The sequence below is a fragment of the Camelus bactrianus genome, chromosome 15 (genome assembly GCF_048773025.1).
Source record: "Camelus bactrianus isolate YW-2024 breed Bactrian camel chromosome 15, ASM4877302v1, whole genome shotgun sequence".
Classification (NCBI taxonomy): domain Eukaryota; kingdom Metazoa; phylum Chordata; class Mammalia; order Artiodactyla; family Camelidae; genus Camelus; species Camelus bactrianus.
In genome coordinates this window covers 52,858,302-52,883,979 of record NC_133553.1, presented here as the reverse complement: position 1 = coordinate 52,883,979, position 25,678 = coordinate 52,858,302, and the positions used below count along the sequence as shown (strand labels likewise).

General features: G+C 46.1%; 1 protein-coding gene across 1 annotated transcript in view; it reads right to left on the bottom strand.

Moving 5' to 3' along the window:
* EML6 (EMAP like 6) overlaps window positions 1-25,678 on the bottom strand; it is a 216,021-nt gene that overhangs the window by 7,845 nt on the left and 182,498 nt on the right. Inside the window, exons 29-36 of the mRNA XM_074341150.1 lie at window positions 12,597-12,675; window positions 10,762-10,891; window positions 9,013-9,111; window positions 7,840-8,013; window positions 4,093-4,301; window positions 3,093-3,250; window positions 2,325-2,439; window positions 616-804 (exon numbers count right to left, since the gene is read on the bottom strand). Of these exons, the coding sequence (XP_074197251.1) occupies window positions 616-804; window positions 2,325-2,439; window positions 3,093-3,250; window positions 4,093-4,301; window positions 7,840-8,013; window positions 9,013-9,111; window positions 10,762-10,891; window positions 12,597-12,675 (1,153 nt within the window). The remainder of the gene's footprint in view (window positions 1-615; window positions 805-2,324; window positions 2,440-3,092; window positions 3,251-4,092; window positions 4,302-7,839; window positions 8,014-9,012; window positions 9,112-10,761; window positions 10,892-12,596; window positions 12,676-25,678) is intronic.

The window sequence follows — 25,678 nt, the reverse complement described above, 5'->3', positions numbered from 1 at the left end:
AACATGACTGAAACATTTACTAGCCATTTCGTAATGAAACCAAGTATTTTAATTATTAGAACCTAACTACTTGTTTTAATATCAGCTAAGGCTTAGTCACATTAACCTCCCCCCACCACCAGATCATTCCTTGCTTTTTTACATTTTCATTCCAGATGAGTCTTTTTGGAAATTTTTTGAATTTTTAAATTGTTTTTCCAAACTCTAAGAGAAACTTTGCTGGGATTTTGATTGAAATGTTCCACTTGAGAACATCTGACATTTTAAAATCATTTTTAGTCTTCCCACCCAGGGAAGACATAACTTGTCTAAGTTTTTTAGTTTTGTGGGTTCTTTCTTGACAAGAGAATAACTGTTCTCAACTAGATTATTCCTGGGCTATAAATATTCATAGATGGATACACAGCTAAAAGGTCTACGTATAGACTGGGGGCGTGTGAATAGGCCTCCTTATCATTAGGCTCTCTCACTTCCCTGCTGACCAGTGGCTGTTTTCCTATGTGGCCCCATCCCCTCTCTCTGGTCTGACACTGGCCAGACCTCTCCTCCCTCCGGGCTGTCACTGCTCTGAGACCACTTGTGAGCATCCTAGCCCGGGCAGCGTTGGGCCCTCACCTTGTCAGCCAGGTCCCAGATGCGGGCTGTGCCGTCGTTGCTGGCAGAGATGAAGATGTCCTTGGAGGGGTGTGTGGCCAGGCCCCAGATCTCCCCTTCCATGTGTCCATCAATCAGGATGTTGGAAGCAGCGTTTTTTTCACCAACTTCAATTATTTCTCCATCCTTGGTCCCCACTAAAATTTTTCCCTGTTGTAATCAAAACACTATTAGGAAAAAAAGACAAATACTGTAGGATCCCAGTCATATGAAGGGCCTATAGTAGTCAAATTTATAGAGACACAGAGTAGAATGGTGGTTGCCGGGGGCTGGGGCAAAGAGAGTGACTGTTTAATAGATGCAGAGCTTCAGTTTTACAGCATGAGAAGTGTTCTGTGGAGGGATGGTGGTCATGGTTGCACAACAATGTGAACGTAGTTAATACCACTGACCTGCCCACTTAAGAGTGGTTAAGTGGTAAATTTTACGTTCTCTACATTTTGTCACAAATTAAAATAAAATAATTTTAAAAAGACACTATGAGCAACCTGGGAAAGTGCCTTTACTGGCACTGGTATTGAAACAGGAAGAGCCAAGCGGTGTTTTGTTTTTAAGTACTTTGTCCATCCTTCAGCGACCCCCTCACTTAGCCCTTTCTCCCTCCACCATGCTGGGGGACTCCACCGGAGTTCTCCATCCTCTCGTCTCTGCTGGGACGTTCCAGGCACTGCAAGCTCACTGCAGAGCAGGGCAGCCAACCTCTGTTCTTGGACAGCTCAAACGCTTCCTAAGTTCTCCCTCACACTGAACAAAAATCCATCTCTTGATGACTTCCAGGTTCTGGCTTCATCTCCCACTTGTCTAATCACCCTTCCAGATACACCATCTTCTCCCATTTGTCTAATTACCCTTCCAGATACACCATCTATCTACTTAAAAACAAAACTCCCAATTTCAAATTATGCAGACTCCAAGTCAGGTTGGCCTTTTTAATGGAAAGCATCTAGAGAGCAAATTCTTAGACTGACACCAATTCCAAAACATAAACACGAGGTATTAAATCGTGGTTAGGAGATTTGTTTTCAAGTGCCTCAGAATCTCCTGAGGAATTAAAAAAATAATTAAAACTAAAAAAGGAAAATACTCTTCAAGGCCCCACCCCTGAGATTTGATTTGCCACTGTGGGTGGGAGCCTGGACATCTCGGTTTAAAAAAACCAACAAAACAAAACAAAACCCTCCACAGTTGTGTTTGATGCTCAGCCCAGGCACGCCTTGAAAACCAGAGGCTCTGAGTCAGACAGTTGGTAGTCCTGACTCTCCCCTTCCTGGCTGTGTGACATGGGCAGGGGCAAACCATTCCTATCTCTGTGCCTGTAACAGTACCGTCTATGCTGAGGGCCGCGAACACCTACTGACTGTGGCCGTGTGCCGGCCACAGTGAAAGGCCCTGAGCATGCGTGATGCGTGCGATCCTCCCAACACCCCATCTGCCGGACACAGAAAGGCTCAGTAACACGCCGCGTCACGCGGCCAGCCCTCCCGGGGTAGTTGCGGTTTGCACCCAGGTCAGTCTGCCTTTGCTAAGCTTCCTCCTCTCTGCAGTCTGAGTCACACTCTAGAGGCTGGTTTTAAGGATTCCAGCACCCAGAACAGGGCAAGCATCTGGCCGGGAAGGTCTGTGCTAACTCAGGACGGGCCCACCCGGGCAAGCCCAGCGCGGCCACTCACTTTGCCGCGGCACACGGAGCGCACGCACTCCACCAGCTGCCCCGTCTCCAGCTGGAAGGCCCGGCAGCGCTTCATCTCCTGGTCCCATAGTTTCACAGCGCCCCCTTCTTTGGTCCTGAAAAAGATCAAGAACATCTAGCATGTTAGCCCTCGTCCTGAGCCCACTCCTCCCTTCTCTCCCATCATCTCATCCAGGTCCCGGCCCCTCACGCCGGGCCCAGCAGGACAGACCCGTTCATCAGCCCTGCTAACGGCTCCCCTACCCCCCCACCCCCCGCAACCCCTTGAACTTGCAGATTCCCTGGAACACTTTCAAATGCCACAATCATGGAGGGAAAGAGAATGGTAATTAAAAAAAAAATCAAGCTATGTTTTTATTAGATCAAACAGGAAAAGCAACGTTTCTCCTGTTTTCCTGCTTCACTTTGACATCATCCTGGTGGGGACCAGTCTCTCCCCTCTTCTCACCCCTCCTCCCTCATCCCCAAGAGCTACTGACAGCAACACCTGATGGACAGCAGAGTCACAGGGTCTGTTCAAGAATACCTCTCTGGTTTTTAAACTACCACCACACCACCTCTCTCCTTCCCTGGTCCTGACTTCTGAAGGTTCTGCCCCAGGGCCCTCTGGGAGAGACAGCCGACTCATCTCCCTCATGCAGAAAAAACAGGAGAGGAAAAATCTGCATCTTCTCCAAGTTGAAGATGCTTCTGTATCTCCCAAGACAATAACCAAAGACCAGTTGTTCCCAGAGGAGCTTCGGCTTACGGCCGCTCTTTCCCGCCGGTCACTATGAGTCCATCCCGAAGGGTCGTGTACATGGTGAAGACGGGGCCTGTGTGAGCCTTGGCCACCAGCCGGATGAGGAAGTGGTCCTTCCACACGTAGACGTCGCCGTTGATGGCACCCGTGAAAGTGAGGTTGTTCTGTAAACAAAGGGACACCTTCCACGTGGGGACACGGGCCATACCTCGCGAGAGGGCCCCCCCATACCTCCTCACTCCTCTGTTAAGGCACAAGGGCCAGAGAAACACACACCCAAATTGACCTCTTGAGCCTGGGACAGGCAAGAGAACTCCAGGAAACCCCCAGAAGCATACAATAAGGAAACCACCGGGCTTGCGATTCACTCTGTTGAGTCAGTTTTGGGGACAGTTCATTTCCCCACTGAGTGTAGCTCTGCTTTTAAATGAACTTGATTCTGTGAGCAGCCCCAGGGGACAACAGGGGAAGGGGCGAGATCCAGCCTAAAGGAAACCTTCCTGGGCTGGTCTACAAGGTGAGTAAACCCACAGCCAGAGGACCAAGCGCTGGCTGTGTTCCAAAATGTCCCAGGTGAGCTTGTGTTGGCTGAGGGCACCCCAAGGCCTACGTAAGGGTGTCAGTGAGGGGACCTGTGATACAAGAGGGCACAGGTGGGGAAAAGGGATGCTGTCCAGTGGTGGGAATGTCCCCACAGCTCTGCAGCCATCTAGCCTGGTCATTCAGGCTTGCAAGTCAGTCTGTCTCTGGAATAACAAAACTCCTGCCCTCGGTGGGAGTCTGGCTTTTTTCTGATTAACATTTTAGGGGGAAAATGGGGAAAAAATACAATCAACTCATCCATCTGTGCTAAAAGGGAACAACGGTTGCAAATAAGCCAGTAAAGGAGTTACTGTGGAAACGGCTTTCTTGTTTTTCGTAGCTTCTTAGCTACACCTGCCCCCCAAGCCCACGCCCACACCCAGGGGTTTGGGTCCCCTCTCAGGAAGCTTCTGCTGGAACTCACAGCACCGAAGGCCACAGCAAGCATCGTCTGCATCTTGGCAGCCTCCATGGATCCAATGACCCCTTTCTTGTAAAGCAGGGCACTGCCTGCCAGGGTCCAGAACTTCATGTGTTTGACCCCGACAGACACAAACTGCGTGTCTGAGTCGGGGCGAAATTCCACCACGAATATGCGCTCCAGGTGACCCCCTCGGCTGGCAACCTTGGCACCTGTGCGGGAGAGAGAGTCCAGTGAGGTGGGTCCTGTGCTCCCGGGCAGGCAGGGGAGCTGCAGCCCAGGACAGACGGTTCTTCGTTCCAGCAAGGCCCAGGGCACACTTCCCTGTTCTTTCTTCTCCAACGTCCCCCTCCCACCTTCAGACACTACTCCCAGGGAGGGAAAGAGCGTGTCTGGGAACTTTCCAGAGCAGCAGGTGCGGCTAACAGAATGCCCTTCCCTGCACTCTACCCCAGGTCCATGAGCCACATCCAGGCATCTGTGAACACAGCAAGGAAGGATGGCCCAGGAGATAGAAGCTTCTAGATATGAGAAAAGGCCAAAAGGCTTAAGGGCATCTTCCATCTGGCCACCTCCAATCTCCAGCATCGCCACTGGGTTCACCCCACAGGACCAGTGTCACTGGAGACTCACATTCCTTTAGACAGTTTCTGTTTTTCTCCAAGATTCTCTGCCTTTAATTTCTTTAAAAAGTTCCTCATATTCCTTCTTCTTTCATGGTTTTTAGGTTTAGAATTTTTACCTTTTATATTTTATTACTAGTCTTTTTCCTCAACCCTATTTATGTTTTTTTTTAATCTCCTGACTTTTACTTAATCTTTGCCTTAATCAAATCCCAACTCCACTGTTTGTTTGTAGAACAACTTTGGAAAAGTTATTTTAATATCTTTATGCCTCAGTTTCCTCACCTGTAAATCGGGGATAACAGTTACCATTTTCTAAGCTGTTGTGGAGACTAAAACAATTGATACAAGGGAAGCCCTCAGAACGGTGCTTTATGCACTGAGGGTTCTCCACGGAGTAACCACAGTATTGTTATCACTCTTTTAGCTCTTTTGGCTTCTAGTCTTTTATCCTGTATTTTAAACCCCATCTATTTTTATCTCATCATTACTTTCCAGCTTTTGAGTTTTTAATGTTTATTTTAAATATCTTTTCTTCCCATTTTCTTCAAACTTGTTCTTAATGTCTTAGCTCCAACTTCCTCCTCCTCATCTCCTCTCCCTATCGGATTTACTCACATGTTTTTTCCCTCCCCTTTTCCTCCTCCCTTCGTTTTTACCTGGCTTTCTGTTAGCGAGCTGGTGGCGGTGGTTCTCACACGGCTGGGCCAGCACAGCCCTGACACTCCCTCCCGGAACCCCTTCCCAAGAGCGGCTGGGAAGACCCATGGGTCACCCCTCACGGCAGAAATTCTCTCTCTGCAGATGGAATGCCTGGCTTATTGGAACAGATTCCCCACTACCTAGGGCCCAGAGGTTTTAAAACCCACAGTCCCCAACGGTACTGTGAACTAAGTTAAAAGACAAACAACAGACTGGGAGAAAACATGTACAACGTTCTAAGAAACAAAGAATTAACATTAATAACTAGTAAAGAACTACAAGGCATAAGCAGAAGATAAACAACCCTCCCAAACCCACAGTGGAAAAAGGATCTGAACAGCTGAATTGCAGAAAAAGCAATATAAGTGGATAATAAAGAGATGGAAAGAGGACTGATTCCAGCAGTCATGGGGAAAATGCAAAATAAACTACTAAGATGCACATTTCTTTTAAGCCACTGTTTGCTTTCTCCTTGTTTTAATCTCATGGACACTTCTAATTGTGGAAATGCCTGTCCCCCTCTTTGCATTGGCTTCTAGGTTGCTCAGAACAAATTTCATACAAGTATCTAGGACCTGACAACATTCATTTTATAGATTAAGCTCATTTTTTCACTCTATCTAATTCTGTTTCTTACACACACACACACACACACCCCAAGAATTCCACAAAACAACTTGCTAAAGACAAATGAGAAATGAATAATATGCTCTCTGATGATAATAAGGTAGTAGGTATGAACCTCCCCCTAAACCATATTATTTATCTGTAAGCAGGACTTGAAGTGAAGGCAAAAACCATACACAATCAGTTCAGTTTAAAAGCTGTGGTTAGTAACAGGCTGTTAGATATTATCACTAGCTCACAACTCTTCTGTACAGACCCACGCACCGGTTCCGACAAAGACAATGGGAGCAAGTTACCAAAGAGAATTCTTCTCTTTTTCTGGGAGCTTATTTAAGTCCTGGCTCCTTCAAACCACCTTTGGGAGGTCAGAAGGGGCCCCAGGTGAGCAAGAGGCAAGGCAGGGGCAGGTACTGGGCTGGTGCACAGCCAGAGCGGATGGATGCTGCCCAGAAGGACAGGTGGGGAAGTGAGGACAGAGAGCCTGAACTGAAAAGGACAAGACACGATAGGGTCTAATATGATAACTTTCTTCCACGGAACTAGGAATAAAATCTTGGCTACCCTGAGAGTACAGTTACTACTGAGGAAGAGGAACTATGAGGCAAGTCACACCCTCACCTAAGGGCTCTGCAAGAGCTTTCCAACAGTGGGTGGGCTGGCTTGTGAAGTGACGCGGGCCACATCCTTGCAAGTACTCAAACAGAGAACAGCAGTCAGCTGTCAGGCATGCACTTGGAGGGATTTCTCCATGGATGGATCCTGACTGGGCAGGAAGACTTCTCCAGCCCTGCCGACTCTAAGATGCTGTATGTCTATCATTTAAGATGCTCAATTTCTCATCTGAGGCTGAGTTCATTTCATTAGCTGTCCATTTGACATCACAAGGAACGACCTGCATCCCCGAGATACAGATTATAGGGCCATTTGGACACAACATACCGATGAACAAGGAAGTGAGAAATGGATGGATTATGACAAGTGAGTCTCACCATAAACACCTGCAGGTCCCCATCCTCTTCCCCCGACAGGGGCTCAGGAGGGATTGGCACTTTCCTCCCACTGGGCTCATCTCTTTACAAGTCCCCGCTCACGGCCCCCTCCATGGGAGGATGCGGAGATAATGGGATGCCAGGAGCCCTGGATTGGAGAAGTGCCATCTCTGCATGCCAGGCTCAGCGTGCCCCAGATACAGGCGCCCTGGCCGGAGACAGACCTCATTAACGTCTTAAGCAATTGGATCTGCTTTTGCCAACCTGAGAATATACTCAGAAGACTGCACATCATGGATTTGAAGATGAGCATCAACTTAGTGGCAGCCTCTGCGTGCACGTGTGTTGGGGGAGGACAAGAAAAAAATCCTGTTAAACCTTAATTATCACGTGAATCCCCATTTCACAAAAGCTAAAATGTGGGGGAAAAGTGTTTCTGAGACTATGGCGGGAACACTCCATCCCAGTTCCTGCAATAAGGCAACCAGGGTGACCAAGCTGTGGCAGAAGCAAGATCCAGGGGTCACCGGAAGGACAAGAGTTTGGGTAGGCACATTAAGGTCAGGACAGAAATGGTGGAGGCTAGTTCACAAAGACCCTTCATCAACCAGCCCGGAACTCCCATGACCATGGGGGCAGGGACACAGCAGCAGCTCATGAGCAGCTTCTCCAGGATCCCAAGAGCCCTGGTTTCTGCTGAGTCGGCAGCTGTGCCTCTGGCAGGCGGTGGAGTGACGCAGATCCAGGTTGGAGCCCAGCCCACGGCCTGAGCCAGCCTCCCAGAGGGACACCAAGCTCGCTGCCCTTACCTTCCTGCCAGCGCCAGACAGTGATGGTGTGCTCGGGGTCCACGCCCACCGACACCAGCAGCTTCCCAGTGGCGCTGAAGTTGACGTAATTCACCCCCTTCGAGTGGAAGCACCGCAGCATGGAGAGGGTGTGCTTGGTCATGGCATCCCACACGTGGATGGAAGGGGTTGTGCCTGAATGTGGGAGGCATGACCGAGAGCTAAGGCTGGAGAACGGTGGAGCCGGGCAACCCCGCCACTCACCTAAAAGCCTCTTTAAGACTAGTGTCCAGGGCGTTTCAGCAGTGGGGGCTGAGAGACCTAACCCTGGCCTGGCTGGGGGTGAGACAACGGGAAACATCTGCTGTGCTTTTAGAGGCAGAGACCTAAGGGCATTTGTGTTCAACACGCACACCCGAGGAGGAGTTTATACAACGGACACCAGTGAGGTCAATGATTTGTATCTGCAACTCAGCCAGATACAATCAGCAAACATGATACATTGACACCATTCTGCTGTGCAGATTCAAACTACTCACGGATGGAACAGCCTTACCTGGGGTCTCCGTAACATCACCTGCAGTGGGTGAGCAATGGCAATGAGGAAGCGGCAAGGGAAAACAATAGCTAAAATAAGTCATGTTTCTAAGAATGAGGCACTCAACACTAGCATCAGAAAGTTCCAAAGTAAATTTAAAAATGGGCATGGGTTCAACGAAAACAAGCAGGAAGACATGTTTACAAACTGCCTTTGAGATGACAAAGTTTAAAAAAAAATAACTTTTCGCAAATGTGAATTAGTTCACATTTGCTGTTGGCAGTTCCCTAGGGTAAGAAGAGCCAGGCACACACATCGCAGGCCACCCTTGCCAAGCACAACCTCCAGGCTTCAGATGCAGGCTCTGCATCCGATACCTGGGCGCTGAGAAATTGCTCTCACACATCCCCAGGGATGGGGGCCACCCATCTACCTGGATGATGAGGCGCTGGTCAGACTTTATGGTCCCTCGGAATCACCAATCACTGGATGCATCAACTCAGGCAAGACACATACATCCGGGGCTCAAAAAAATCAACAGCGACATGGGAAAGGGGTGGCCATCAGTGACGTGCCCGCAGACTCTCCCAGTAATTGCTAGTGAGTCAGTGGCCCTGCTCTGCTGGGAGACCCTGGGTGGCTGCAGGGCCTCCTACCTATCTGGCTGGTGGCCACCACGTTTCTGTACTTGGGATGCTGGTTCACCGTGAGGCAGAGGATGTCATCCGTGTGCTCCAGGTAGAAGCTCTGGCTCCCTGGAAGAGACAGGGCAGGGTGAGCAGGGGACCAAAGGAGCTCTCAGGACAACCCCAAAGCCTTGTGTGGAGACTCTGGAAATGTTTTGTAAAAGTAAGAGCTTAAAGCGTCAAATTCTCACTTTCAGAATCACCGCTGGGGGGATGGGAGATCACCTCCCACATCTGCATCCTCTGTGCCAGGTTCAGGAGGAGAGCCGGAGCCTGCTATCTAATCCTCATCTAACCCACAAGCTCCACGTCAATCCTTCTGCTTCCAGCGTGGGGCCAGGGCACAGTCCAAGCACAGAGGCTTCCAGAGTCCAGACTGACTCCTCCTCCCCTCAGTCCAGGACACTGTCTTCCCTTGGGTGGGGGAGGGAGCTGGAGATAGTGCTGTCCTGAGCAAAATGGCACGACTTACTCACTGGAAAGGGAAGACTGAAATAGGACAATACTTAGGAAAGCCCTTTCAATTCTTTATTCATCAAAGTGCTAATCCACTGAGAGCCTGGATGGCACCGGTGATGGCTTCACCCTGGAAGCCCTAACTTGACATGTGTCACAGAAGTGGAAGAAAGGATAAGAAAAACTTTATTATCTACTGCAGCACACTGGTATGTTGACTGCCCAAGTGGCCACTGTAAACCCACCCAAACGCATAGGAACTGAGAGGTGAGTGATGGCTTCCAACACAATTAGAAATAGCACTTTGCTACTAACCTGGAAACATGTGGCTGGAAAATTGAGAAAAATGTATAGAAAACTCCAAGGCCCTCCTCCCCACAGAAGACAAATTATTATGTGCCCCATGATTTTACTGTCTTTTTCAGACTAGGCATGAACTACACAGAATTAGGAAGGAACATAAAAATTTGAGGGGAAAAAAAAAGGTTTAAGATATGAAGCAAATAAGGGAACATGTTAACACATTTAAATCTGGTGGTAAAGATAAGGTGTTGGTTGAAACAATTTCTGAATTCTTCTTTTTGCTTAAGGTGTTTTTTTTTTAAAATAATGTATTTATTACTGTATTGTTTAATTATTTTATTTTGGCAGGGAGAGATAATTAGGTTTATTTATTTTTGGAGGAGGTACTGAGGATTGAACCCAGGACCTCACGCATGGCTAAGCATGCACTCTACCACTTAAGTTATACCCTCCCCACAAGGTGTTTCTTTTTAAACTATTTTTTTAATTTGAGTCATGCTATAGTTTTATTGTTTCATAGTCATTCTCACTGTAAATCTGGTTACAGAGTCAAAACCAACAAAACTTGGAAATATGAGCCGCTAAATAGATGGCGACTTAAAATCCAATGAGAAAAGTTCCCCCACGCCTTGTCCCCAGTTACTGTCCACTCCCTACACCCTCTTTCTGACTTCCCTCCATCCCAGCTAAGCATCCGTGGAGCTGATGGAAACACGGATCCCTCCCTTCCAGGGCCTCAGACAGACGCGATTGGGTGAGAGCTGGACACAAAGAGGGCCTGACTCTGAGAATATGGGCCCGAGCACTTCTAGGACTAAATGACACGGCTCCGGAACGTAGGGGAGCGTCTCTAAAGGAAACAGAATGCTTAAGCTTTGGGGCATCTAACCAGTGGGAAAGCGCATAAAAGGGCTAAAATAAAAGCCTGTGTTCAAGTGGTGGTCTCCCCCTGCGAGTTACCTGTGGAGAGGTTCTGAACGATGCCGGCCGCAGCTGTGTGGAAGATGATGTCTGCACCGTCATTCAGGTAATGCAGGTTATTGCGACAGTCGAACCCTCTGTAGCCAAATACGTGGTCCAGAGCCAGCTCCTACGTTCCCACACAAGGATGGAAGGGCCCTTAGAGGAAGAAACCGCACTGCGGGAACGGCCACACATCTCACAGGAACCCAAGGCTGGTGAGACAGCCAACCCCTTGCCACGTGACCAGCTAGGGATGCAGTGATGCCCTTTCTTCCATTTCCTAAGGGGCAGGGGGACAGGCTAACGCATAGAATTATGGTGAGTTTTCTAAATAAACTAGATTTGCTTCCCAGCTCCTCAGGTGAGGCAAAGTCTACCAGTGTGAAGGCCTGTAAAGGGTACCTAGGAGTCTGATATCTAAGGTGAGCTGAAGGGTGGTGGTTCAGAGCTCTGCTCTGATTCTCACAGATGTAGCGGGGCCGGCAGGGCAGAGCACGGAGGCAAGGGCCACGCTCATTCTGCTGCTTGGTGCTTGCCCTACAAAGCTCCTACACAACTCGCCATTTCCCCCACAACAACTAGATACTGCTCTGGGTTTACAGTCTTTCCCTTCTTCTTGCCTTGCCTTCCATGACAAAGAGCAGCGGCTGATTCAGAGCAGATCTGTTCTTTATTCAGTTTGACACACCTGTACTGCTGGTGGCTCTTTGGCACCAGGCACTGTGCTGGTTGGTGGGGTTGCAGGGTTAAGATGTGGATCCCTTTAGTCTAGGTTCCCTGACTCTAGCCTTTTCTCTCTCCAAAGCTCGCCAACTGCAAACATCAGATTAATTCTAAAATACCACATCTCCTTACTCAAAAACATTCACTGACTTTCACTGCCTGTGGGATAAAGTCCAAACTCCTTAAGTCACCACAATCAGTCCAACTCCCATCTACTGTGACCCTTGGTCAAGATGACGTGTCAATTTACCCCCACATATCAGGAGCTTCCCTATCTTTAGGACTTTGCTTTTCTAAAATTATCTCTTATCTGGAAAGCTCTTATCCTTCCAACTTAGTGTCTACCCACTCCCCGGCCTCCCCCCATCCCCATGTGCTTCACAGAAACCGGGTGTCATACGTAACCCCCAGTCCTGGCGGATGACTGACTCAAGCTGGGCAGATCACAGTTTCTCCCAGGAGTTTAGCACTGGGGACATTAGTCTTTTTGGCTGCCTAATTAACTGAGGAGATGTAAACCCAAGTGCTGGACAGCACCACTGCCTACGAAAGCAGTTGACAAAGTCCGCAGGAAAAGAGGAGATCGCAACAGGCACACACAGGCCCTGCTGGGCACACAAGGCACCATCTTGGCTTACGATGACTTTGCAGCTCCAGGATCGTCTTTACTGAAGTTCAGCTGCATTTCCTGACCTCTGCTGTGTTCCCTGATAAATCCCCCCTAAGCTCCCCTTTTCCAGCAAACAATCTTAAGGTGAGTCTTTCTGGCCTCAGTGAGTTCAGAGCACAGTAGGGGAGACAGATGAGTAGGAAACAATGGCAGTGGAGTGTGTGACAAGTGCTGTGGAGGAGGGGGTGTGCAGTGGAAGGCAGGAGGGCTCAGGATGGGGAGCCTCAGGGGAGACTGCACAGGGAAGATGCTAGAGAAGGCCTTGACACAACAGGGTGTGGGGAGGGAAGAGGAGGGAAGGCAGAGGGGACAAGAGAGACCACCAGATCCATGCCGGTTCACCTGAAGGTGCCTGTGGGACGTGCAGGAGGTGATGTCCGCTGGGCAGATCTTAGGACGTGAGTATCAGATTAAAAGCAAAATGGTTTAACCTCCTCACCTCAACCAGTTTCTTTTTTTTGGTGATATTGTTCTTCTGGAGCTTCTCAGGCTGGGGAGCCGCTCTGCTAACGGGAGGTCTGGAACAGAGAGTGGCCAAAAGAAGCACAGCGTTGAACAAAAAGCAGCAAGGTCGCCTGGTCAGTGTGGTCAGCTAAGGCCAGTCCAGGCTCCTCTCTCTCTTCTCCCCCCTTGGGGGACTTACACCCGGGTTTGTCCTGTCCTGCCCCGTCTCAGCTCCCCCACCCCAGGAAAAGCAGTTTCTGACACTGGGGGTCCTGGATTCACAAGCACTGATCTGGGCCTCATAGTCAGGGTCAGTCCCCCTCTCCTGGGAGCCTGGAAGAAAACAGACCAGAGGGACTTACTTTAAAACTAAAGAGGAGCCTAAGCCTGACAAGCAAGGGGCTTTGCTTCCTGAACCCACTGGCCATTTTTCAGGCAGGGAGGTACCCACACTGGTCAGAATTAGGGGGTCAGAGGTCATGGCATGGTGTGAGGTGGGACTTACAAGCCAGTCTTGGAACGGGCCCTGAAGGCCAAGTGCCCAGGTCACTCTCACTACACAAAAGGGCAAGTGGGAAGTGAAAGGGTCAAAGACGGAACAAACTCCTCCTCTGCCCTGTCCCTCAGGGTCTTGGTCTGTAGCAAACTGCTACCATCATACCTGAGGTTAGTTTTCCCACTTAGTTTTGGAGATCTGGGCATCCAGCTTTAATTAAGAGATTTCTTTAATGGGTAAGCTCTTAAGGACTTGCAAATGAGTAGGGCAATTTTTGGTAATATGGGATTCCCTTAAATCAGACTTTTTGGACTTTAGGAACCCGGGGACGGATGCGGGGACCTGCATCAGCTCATGCCACGTGTTCCAATCTATTCTCTATTGCTCTTGGGCTATGCAGAAAGAAAGGATTACCTTGATCCCCTTGTAAGCAGCAAACAAAGCCAAGTGAGAAACTTAGTACAGTTTAGAGCCGCACTAGCAACCACCTCATTCATGCACAAGCACCGTCCAAGTGAACAGACATTCCTGTGTGGCACAAACCATGCTTCCCGAGCATGCCAGCAAAGAACTAAAACAGAAAGGAAAGAGTGCACCGGTCTACAAATCCAGAAAGCTCATACCCTGGCGTCTCTGGGCAAACTCTGCACTAACGCGCCTACAGGACAGGGAGAGAGAAGGAAGCCTGGTCACCGCTTCCGCACACTCTCCGTGGCTTTGCCAATGCGCCTGGGGCCTCTGCTTATTTTAGAGTGTGCTGGGGAGAAACTTGTCAGAGAAACAATCACATCCTCCTGGATGTCGTTGGGAGTTATGCACAACGGCTGCTTTGTTTCTGAATCAAGTTCGACTCATAATTTAGCCTAATCATTCCCAGTGTTTCTCGGGAGGGCAGCTCGCCTGCTGGAACGGCTTGCATTCTTATGCTGGGGAAAAACAAGGTAGCTTTTTATTTTCTCAGAAACGCTTCCATCAAAACATGTTATGTAATCTTAAGTGATAATTGGACCAAATGGTATTATAATCACCACCGAAGAATGGTGAGAGAGCACATCTCTCCAGCGACACCCCCGGCTGACATCATCGCTGCCAAATTGAGCAAAAGCGGGAGGCTGGGGGCAGCCCAGTTCTCACAATTAGACACTTCGTTTTTGTTAGTTATCGCTTCCCAGGACATCTGCTCTTTTTTCTGTTTTAGTGGGACTTTCGAATGAAATCCGTGGGTTTCTTCCTTCACCTCAGAGTGTTGTAATGTATGACAAAAGCAAGCCAAGGTCTGGGCCGGGAGCAAGGGGCCACTGGGGACTAGAGCATGGTTCATAAGGCAGAATTTGAGATTACACGCAGGGCTCGTTTCCAGGGCACACACGGGTTGTATAATATGTCATATATTATACAGTGTATCTGGAGTACACATCCAAGCACAAACACTGTGCACTCATATATACACGAGACTGTATATATGGACACGTAGAGGCAATCCGATGCTTTTGTTCACCTTGATTTTCAGTTAAAAACTGAAAAGTAAAGCAATCTCAATGTTTCTTTCTTATTTCACAAGCATGTTAACAGCTGTATTGCTTCAAAACTGAAGATGAGGGGGCAAAAGGCAGAAACCTGCATTGTGGCAAATTCAGCAGATTGTAAGTCTAGACCCTTCACGGTTGTGAACTCTGCACGAACGCTTAGTACTAGATGCTCATCCAACACCTGGGCTTTTGCAGAGCGCTGTGCATACTTACTTGACAATTCCCTGCCTCCAAAGGAAAGCAAGTTAAAACACAATACAAGCATTAAAGGCTTCTTTCCAGGCATCCATAAACAGGGTTTGTAACATCAGACATGGGAGGGACTGCCATAAATCTCAAGCGCAGCCAAACGCTGAAGGTTTGGCATTTTTCGGTGGATCTAAATCCTTCCAGATTCAGATTCCTTTGGAAATGTGACTCTGAAAAGCTTTGCTGAGGTGGGAAATAGGAGCAGGTCTGAGAACATTCACTCACTTTTCAGTCCAATAAACTCTTTATAGCTGGCTGCTCCCTGCTGGCACACAGGACGCAGAGCGAGGAGGGCGGTGAGCGCGTCAGGAATGGGAATTAGCGGGGAGGCTGGGAGAGGTTAAGAGATGGAAGGCAGGGATCAGAGATGGGAGGAGTAAAGGCACAAAGGGGTCTCACAGGGGCCAGTGGAGCTTTGAAGAGACACAGGGAAACAAAGGAGAGAGTTTTCATTGGGAAAGCAATGTAAGAAGAGTGCCTGGCAAGAGGGCAGACCAGCTGGACCATCAGGAGAACACGATGGGTAGGCTGAGCTCAGGGAGAATGGCGGAGCAGCTGTGCCGAGGAAAAGGCAGGGAGGCCTGTGAACTCAAGATGGGACTTGGTGTTAAGTCACAAGGCAGCCCAGCTCTTGCTTCATGCAAGGTGCAGGCTGCTGGAACCCCACCCACACCCATGCCTCATGTGCTCTGCGGGCACCAAAGGACCTGCCATCATCCCATTGTCCAGCATCTTGGCTGCTGAAGGGAAAGCTGAGACTCACTTGAACATGTGGGGAGGGTCAAAGAGCCCCAAGGGTGGCCAGCACCCAGGCATCCACCTCCCTGCCCACAGCCCCTCCCTGGGTGCTGGGCTGGCAGAGTCGGGTGGAGCAGAGCACACGATGGCCTGAGATGCACAGGAGAGGGGTCGTTGCCAGGACTCCTGGGGAAGCTTCTGAAATGACAGAGGAGGTTATGAAAGTCAGTCCCAATGCAAGATGAACACAACGAGAGAGCCAGCTAGGGAGCCAGGCTCAGAAAGCCTGTGAGAAACCAAGTCGTTCCAGGGAGCTTCTATAAAGAGAGGTGTGGGTGTGGAGAAATTCAGCTACATTTAGCCAAGAAATGCAAGTTTGGAATTGTTTTTAGTGTTGTTAGTCACACAGTGTTCAAAGTCCCTGGAGGAAATGTAGCTTTTTCCAGGTTCCAAAATGTGCTATAAAATGCTCTAAGAGTTCTCAAAATGTCTTAAGAAACCCAACTATCCTGGATGATCCTGGTACAGGTGGGAACAAGCAGATGATCTGAGCACTGTTTTCGAACTGTCCTCCAACAAGATATATCACCCCCACAGATGGGCTTCAGGGGCCAGGGAAACCCTGACATTCATTCCAAATTGTGTTTGCACATGTACACTTTTCTGGTGAAAAGAGGCATGCTTTAATCATATTTTCAAAGATGTCTGCAGGATGAGACTGTGTGTGTGTGTGTGTGTGTGTGTGTGTGTGCGCGCACGTGTGCGTGTGTGTGAGTAAGAGAGAGAAAGTGAGAGAGAGGGAGAAGGAGAGAGAAGGAGGGAGAAGGAGAGAGAAGGAGGGAGAAGGAGAGAGAAGGAGATTGGGAGAGAGGCTGATTAAGAACCACTTCTCTAGGATAAGTCCAAGTTTAGGAAAAGTATCCAAAGCCATGGGGGCTCTCTATTATCAAAACAAAAGGAACCGGATTCTGTTTAATGCATTCTTATGTCTTCCAGAACCATCTGTAGAGCTGCTCAGTGAAGGAGCAGAGTTGAAAGAGGCTGTCAGGTGGGAGAACTGTGGGCTACCCTGAGCCTTCCACCATGAAAGTGCCCTTGACTGATGCCTATAATGTGGCCCCTGCCCTTTTTTTTTTTTTTTTTTTTTAAATAGGGGTATAGTCCCAGACTCGGCCATTTTAGGTGACTATCAAATTATCTGGGTGGAAAATCAAGGGCATAAAGGATGGAGTAGAGGGAAGTACAAGCAAAGGTGAACAGACCATAGAAGAGGCCAATGCAATAATCCAAGGGAGGGATGGTGAAGATCTGGACTAAAGCAATGGTGGTGGAGAAGGAAACAAGTGAATAAGAAACAGTGGTGAAGCAGACTTCAAGGTCTTTGGAACTGATTAGCTCTAAGGGATGAAGGAGGAAGAGCCATGCAAGGGGAGCACCAGTTTTCTGCTTGGGCATCTGGGCGGATGGTGGCACCACTGAGACAGGAGAAGATTTACGAGGACAGACGATGAGTTCAGTTTCGGCATGCCAAACTCTGGACATCTGCGGGTTGGCTATACAGCTGGAAGTTCGACTGAGAGGTGGGACTCAGACATATGACTTTGGGAATCATCAGCCAATAGGTGGAATATAGGAGATCAATGAGGAAGAGGGTGGAAGGTGAAAAGAGAGTGGCCAAAGGTGAAATTCGAAGGACCAACAGCATGTGAAGGGCTGGAAGAGGAGGCAGGGATGGGACACAGAGAAGGGTGGCTGTAGTGGGAGAAGGAGGGCCAGAAGAGACTGTTTCCGAAAGGTAAGTGACAGAGGGATATATAGACCTGCACTGTGCAATATGGCAGCCACTGGTCACATGCGGCTGCTGAACACTGAATTGTGGCCTGTCCACATTTAAGGTGTGTTAAAGCTGCAAAATACACAGCAGGCTGTGAAGACCTAGTAAAAAAAATTTTAATAATATAAAATAATGAATTTTATATTGATTACATGTTAAAATTACACATTTTAATATTTTGGGTTAAATGAAATACATTATTAAAATCAATTGCACCATCTCTTTTAATTTTTGTAATGTGGCTGCTAGAAAAATCACATATGTACTTGCATTATATTTCTGTTGAACAATGCTCCCCTAAAACACCCAGTTCTCCCTTTAAATGAGACAAAGAGGACAGTGGATTGGATTTGGGAATTAGAGAGTCACCATGTCAGCAGAATGGCAGGGACAGAAGACAGACGGAATGGCTAGAGAGTGATGGAGCGACTTGGTGGGGCCTGGATGGGAGGGGGAAAAGGAGGGAGGGTGAGGGTGGGAACATGTGTGTAAGATCAGTCAAGAGATCTGTTCTTCTCCTGAAGTGGGCTGGGTGGGATGGGAATGGGAAAGACCAGAATGTGTTTCTTGGCTTGAGGACATGAATCCAGTTTTGGACGAGTGGCGTAGGAGACACAGGAAAGGGGAGAGATGCTGAGGGAGCTTGGATGGATGTGAGGCTGAGGCCCAAGCACCAGCTTGAAGAAGAGGGACTGGCCTTGAACAGGAGGGACTCACTTCCCCTGGGAAGAGACGGAAGGAGGTGAATGGTCTTCGTATGGGTGGACAATGGGAAGTGAGTCAGAAGAGAGAAAGAAGTGCCAAGCTGGAGTTCAAGTTCAGAAGTTTGACTGTTGAAGAGGGTGGCAGACGGAGCCAATCAAAGACAAGGATGAAGATGAGGGAGCAGCGAAGAGGGCTTAAGCACAGCTGGCAACATGGACTCTGGAGGGTGGGGAAGCAGTCGGCACCAGTGTGATTTTCTGGTCAGAGAGTGGAGGGGTGGGTGGTAAGAGAAACAAAGGAGGAAGAGCCACAAGGCCTGGAAGCGTGGCATTTGAAGATGCAAAAAGTGAGGCCAAGAAGGAGCTGATGAAAAAAAGATGGAGGTGTGTCGGCACTGGATGCACTGATGAGAATGAAGATGAGGTGTTCTGAGAATGAGAACTCTAGAGGAGAGAAGGTTAAGCCACTGAGTGAGGAGTTACGGGTGATGACGTAACCCACAGCATGACAGTGCGGGTGTGGGCCAGCTGACCATTACCCCAACAGACCGGAAGCCGATAAATGACAGAAACTGGGCGGGGAGAGGATGGCAGTGCAGCCGTGGACTTCAAAGGAGTGGGTGAGGCTGGTTAGAGAGTGTGCGGAATGCTTTACACACATCCACAAAACGCCGGACCCCCCACAACTCACACCCACCAACACCCTTATAAGCCGCACACATCTTGCCCTCAACAACTATGTCTTCCGTTACCACATCAGGACCACACAACAGTACAAAGCAGGAGGAGAAGCCACACCGGGAGCACCCCTTCCCTCCAAACGCAGGTCTGGGAGATGTTCAGAGACCTGATTAAAATAATCAGACCCAACTTGGCCCCTGTCTTCTCAGAGAGCCTCCCTCTGAGTAGAAAAGCGCTTACCTATGTGGCATGTGTTCTTTAGCTCCGTGTGTGAGTGCATTTGAGTCAACTGATTCACTGTAGGAGTACGATCTCCTAGATGTATTCATCTTTTAAAAAAAATCATTTTATAGCACTTGGCCTCTGCATTTTTACACCCTGGTACATTCTTTGTGCTAGAAAGTGAGCAAACTGTTCTCTAATGAATGGCAGGCTTAGTTCCTAAAATGATCAGTTACACAGAAGTCATTATTTTGCTTTAAACAATACAGAAAATCAAGAGATCTGAAAAGAGAAAATCACTTATGAAGGTAGCATTACATTTCCTTAGAAAATCAACGATTCAGCTTTCAGTAGAGTTACATGGCTAAACACTGGGCTTTTTGAGATGATTACTTTCAGCATTTCCGAGTTTAACAGATACTGTAACTTCAGTTCCTTCCACGTGGTTAAAGGACAGGAAACTTGTTCCCTACTGCCTGCTCAGGGCAGCTCTGAGTGAAGAGTTCTCAGAATTAAGGGGTGCAGTGAAGGAGGAGGAGTTAGCCTGGAGAGAAATGCCCGGGAGTAGCAGGGGACACTGCCTGCCTGCTTGTCTCACCACAGCACAGTCACCCTCCCAGAGTGAGGTCTGAGCTTGGCTTACAAGTGACATGTATGCAACTGCAGGGCTGTGTCCTGAGTTCTCTGCTCTGCAAGGTCCCTCCTTCACAGGACAGAGTGGTTTTGGCAGAGCTCAGTATGGTAAATGCAGTGGCACCTGCCAGCTTGACTGTCGGTTCTTAGCAGCTCTTACAATACAAGCTCAGAGAGCAGCTACTGATCAGTGATGACAAAGGGCTTCTGTCAGGCCAGTGAGCGCAGGAAAGCGCCAGGGGACCAGGGCTGTTTATTGGAGGGGAGCATTGCCCCGCTTCATCACACTCATCAAGCCTCAGGCAAGCTTGGAATGGGGACGTACTCACTCAATAAAGCATTTTTTAAAAACTGGGGGGGGGGGGGTTCTCCAGCAGATTTCTGTCCTCAAACATAGCATAAAAGGTAAAAAGAAGAACTGGGATTACCTAGATCAGGGTTTCTTTCAATTTGGGGAAATCTATCTAAACCTCGCCCGTATTTTCATACGTTGCCACTTGTGAGCCTGTTCTTTATTTCACTGTCAATCTGCTGACTAAGAAGCTCTGTCTGCAAAATAGGTGTGATGGCTACAATAACACAGAATTTTCAGTTGTTTTTTTGCCTCAAGTTATTTAAATAGATTTAAATAAAACAAACATTTAATTTCTAAAGGACGGATGGTATGGAGATAAAAACATCATTTAACTAAGAGCAGTTCTGCAGCCAGGGGGGCATCACTCGATTCTACCTGAGTCACACCTTCCCACAAAATAAGGCCACTCACCAGTGCTAACAAAACGAAGGTGAAAGGGGTCACTGATGAAGAACAGATCTGTAGACCATTCTGAGGACAAATTAACTTGTTTAAGTATGAAGAGAAGCGGGCTAAGCAAAGGCATCCATTCATTTACTCATTCAAGAAACATTTGTTCACTGTGTACTATGTGCAAGGAACTGAGTTAGGCACATGGAGGTAACCGTGATAGATACAGGGCTGACCCTTGAGAAACTGAGTCTCATAAACAAAATTTGTAATTCAGTGGAACTGTAAATATCTTAGTACCACAGACCCATACATTAAGGAACCAAGGATTAAAGACAGCTATTAATTTGGGGCTGAAACAAAAAATAAAAACAAAACAACCCCCTCCTTAGCATTTCTTTACATACCCATGGTGTACAGTTTTCATTATAGGATTATCTTTTTGTTTAAGTTCATAAATTTATACAGACTGATTCAGAAAGGATATGAGATAGTGAAGTAGATATGGTTTAGGGCTTCTCCTCACTCAGTCATAAGCACCGTTTAAGGAAAAGTTTGGAAAACTCGTAATGCTAGAGTGGAATTTTGAAGTCATTTGGTGCTAGGACCTGTCAGTGCAGAGAGAAGGGACCACCATTAACAGAGGGCTCAGAATCTGCTTCTAATCTTGATTTGTAAAAGCTTCTTGGTTTCCTAAGGAACATATGGCGTAAACTGAGAGTAAACGTGCACCAGAGGGACTAAAAGATTAATGTAAGAGTATACGCAGGTTCCTTCCTCATAATCCCCTGCTAAGAATAATCCTAAGCACTGCCACATCAGTGTCTCCTCACACTGGGTCGCTGAGATGGATAGGGCGAAGTTGCCTTGTAGGGGAAGGCAGTTCATGAGTGAAAACTATTCTCTTCCCCTCCCCTCACCATGGAGTATTGGGAGAAGGATTCCACGCAGGAAACACATAACCACCTCTACTACATGTCTGAGGGTGCCCCAACCACCCTCCCCAGTGTGAGGACCTACAGGGAGAGGGACGACGAAGACCACCCTTCAGGATCCTGATCTGCCTGCAGATCCACAAGCGGGGGTTACTGAAAGGTAATGAGACACTGACAGCCAAATGTGGGTGAATATCGCAAGGGGTCACTGGTGCAGGAGGATGAGTCCCTGTCCACGGGAACTGCTGGAGGCACCACTCATTCAACCACATGAAAGGAAACTTACAGCATACATGACTGAGCAGGGGAGTTGCCTGACCCCTCCTAAACACTCAATGTCACACGCTCTCTTCCAGAGGGAACCCTCAGTGCCACAGAGATGTAGCTTAGGAGTGAGGGCCTCTCAACTTAAAGGTGTTGTTCAGAATTTCCTAAAGGTTGACGCCTTTAACCTGAGAAATGGAAGGATGGCCAGGGGTGCCAACTGCTTAGAGACAGAAATTTCTAAACTGGATTATGGATATAAAGACAAGATGCCAACAAGATCTCAGACTCTTGATATCGAATCCACGGGTGTCAGTGACTGGAAATGAACCTAAATCTTGTTAAGTTGTTAAGGAGTTTATTAATTCGTTCAATAAATGTTTACTATGTGCTGCCACTGTTACAAAATTTGGAGCAGTATATCAGAAATTTTTCTCTCACAGAGTTGATATCCTAGTTGGGGAAGAGGAACTTTACTAGAATTTCCTAATCTGGCAAACAAAGATCTATGGTTGTTCAACTCTTAAGGCAATTCCCAGACTTTCAACCAACAGGAGTAAGATAATGTGTTCTATTCCACTGAAGAAAAGCCCAGGATTAGATTGGCTTTCACTGGTAAATTCTACCAAACATTTGAAGAAGAATTAACACCAATCCTTCTCAAACTCTTTCAAAAAATTGAAGAGAAGGGAACAGTCCCAAGCTCATTTTACAAAGCCACATGATCCTGATACCAAAACCAGGAAAGGACACTACTAGAAAAGAAAACTATGGGACAATATCTCTGATGAATACAGATGTAAAAACTCTCAATAAAATACAAGCAAACCAAATTCAGTAGCACATTAAAAGAATCATTCACCATGAGCAAGTGGGATTTCCTGGGGATGCAAGGATGGTTCAACATATGTAAAACAATTAATGTGATACATCACATTAATAGAATGAATGAAAAGAAATATATGACGACCTCAATAAACATGGAAAAAGCATTTGACAAAACTCAACATCCATTCACGATAAAAACTCTTTTAACAAATTAGGAGTAGAAGGAACATATCTCAACAAAATAAAGGCTTTATAGGACAAGCCCATAGCTAATATCATACTTAATGGTGAAAAGTTGAAAGTTTTCCTCTAAATCAGGAACAAGACAAGGATGCCACTCTCACCACTCCTCTTCAACACAGTACTGGAAGTTCTAGCTAGAGCAATCAGGTAAGAAAAATAAAAGTATCAGCTCTGGAAAGGAAGAAGTAAAATTGTCTCTATTGTCAACTGACATGATTTTATATACAGAAAATCCTAAAAATGACCAAAAACCTTTTAAATCTAATCTATGAATTCAGTAAAGCTGCACAGTACAGCTTCATGATACAAATTAACAATGTTTCCATACACTAATAACAAATTTTCAGAAAAAGAGATAAAGAAGTCAATTACATTTATAATAGCATCAGAAACAAAATACTTTGGAGTAAATTTAACTAAGGAGGTGAAAAATCTCTACTCTGCAAACTACAAGACACTAATAAAAGAAACTGAAGAAGATCCAAATAAATGGAAAGGTATCCTTTGTTCATGCATTAGAAGAATTAACACTGTTAAACTGTCAATACTACAAAAGCCATCTATAGACTTAATGCAATCCCTATCAAGATTCTAGCGGCATTTTTTTTAACAGAAGTAGAAAATAACACTCCTAAAATTTATACAGAACCACGAAAGAACCTAAACAGTCAAAGAAATGCTGATAAAGAATAAAGCAGGAGGCATCACACTTCCTGATTTCAAGCTACACTATGAAGCTATAGTCATCCAAACAGAATGGTACCAGCATAAATGACAAATAGGCCAAAGGAACAGAATCAAGAGCCCAGATGTAAATTCAAGCATATATATGTAAACTAACATTTGATAAGGGAGCCAAGAATACTCAATGAAGAAAAGACAGTCTCTTCAATAAATGGTGCTAGAATAATTGGATACTCACATGTAAAAGAATGAAACCAGACCCATATCTTACACTGCTCACAAAAATTAACTTGAACTGGGTTATAGACATTTAAACGTAAGACCTGAAACCATGCAACTCCTATAAGAAGCAACAAAGCTCTCTGACATGAGTCTTGGTAATGATTTTTTGGATATAACACCTAAAGTGCAAGCAACAAAATAAAAAATAAACAAGTAGGACTACATCAAACTAAAAAACTTTTGCACAGCAAAAGAAACCATCAACAAAGTGAAGGGACAATCTATGGAATGGGAAAAATATTTACAAACCATGTATCTGATAAGGGGTTAATATTCAAAATATATTTAGAAACTTTTACAATTCAAAAAACTAAATAACCCAATTAAAAGGTGGGCAAAGGACCTGACTAGACATTTTTCCAAAGAAGATATATGAAAGGTCAATAGCTACATTAAAAGATGCTTAACATCACTAGTTATCTGGGAGGTACAAATTAAAATCACAATGAGGTATCACCTCACACCCATTAGAATGGCCATCATCAAAAAGACAAGAAAGAATGAATGCTGGCACAGATGCGAAGCAAGGGAGCCCTTGTGCACTATTGGTGAGACTGTAAATTGGTAGAGTCACTAGGGAAAACAGTATGGAGGAGCCTCAAAAAACTAAAAATAGAACTACCTTATGATTCATCAATTACACTTCTGGAATATATCCAAAGGAAATGAAAAAGACTAACTCAAAAAGATATCTGTACCTCTATATGCATAGTAGCACTATTTACAATAGCCAAGACATGGAAACAACCTAAGTGCTCATCAGTGAATGAATGAACAAAGAAGTTGTGTGTGTATACACATATACATACACACACACATGGAGTATTATTCAGTCATAACAAATGAGGAAATTCTACCATTTGTGACAACGTGGATGGACCTTGAAGGCATTATGGTAAGTGAGATAAGTCAGATAGAGAAGGACATACACTATACGATCTCACTTATTTGTGGAATCTTCAAACAAATAAATAACCAAACTAAACTCAGAAAAAGAGATCAGACTCTTTCTATGGCTACCCGAGGCAGAAGGTGGGGGCAGGGAGAATTGAATGAAGGTGGTCAAAAGATACAAACTTCTGGTTGAGATAAATAAGTACTAGGGATATAATGTACAACATGATGACTACAGCTAACAGTGCTGTATGATACATATGAAAGTTGTTAAGAGTAAACTGTAAGAGTTACCATCACAAGAACATTTTTCCCTTTTTTAAAAAAATTGTATATATATGAGAAGATGGATGTTAGCTGAACCTTGTGCAGTAATCATTTCACAATATATGTAAATTGACTCATCATGCTGTATGCCTTAAACTTACACAGTGATGTGTGTCAATTATTTCTTAATAAAACTGGGGGTAAAGACAAACAGAAACCCCCAATACATATCTAATATTGGATGAGAGGGAAATGAAAAAAAAAAGTGTATTCTAAATATTTCCCCTTACAAACAACTGGACCTTGTAAATGTAATTTAGAAAAAAAAAAACACAATACAGAGGAAGAAATTTTAAAATGGTTTTCTAACTGTATTAGGGATCACCCCTCTCTGAAAAACAAATAATATTTAATTAAGACATAAAACTTAATTGATAAAAATGTATAAAAAGCATGATTTCTTAAAACTTCTTTTTAGAAGATTGTTGTGTACATGTTATATAGCCAGGTAAGACAGCTGAATATCTAGACTAAATATTTCTGATAAAGTGAAGACTAAAACCATAAATATCATGTTTCTACAGCTGTCCATAATTCATAAGTAAACTACATTAAACTGGTGCTAAGACAATACAGCTTTAGTGTTAAACGCTAACTTTCCAACTTTACACTTTTTTAAGGGAGAGATGATCTTTCCAGTCTGAGATAAACAAGACAGTTTAGCAGCAAGCCCAAAAACTTTCTGAGGAAAGAAAAAAATTATGTTTTAGCTCTATTTGGGATTTGGATTTGTGACCATTAAGTTATGCAGCTTCTGAGGTTGGGGTGGGGGAGGTTTGAACCTCTCCT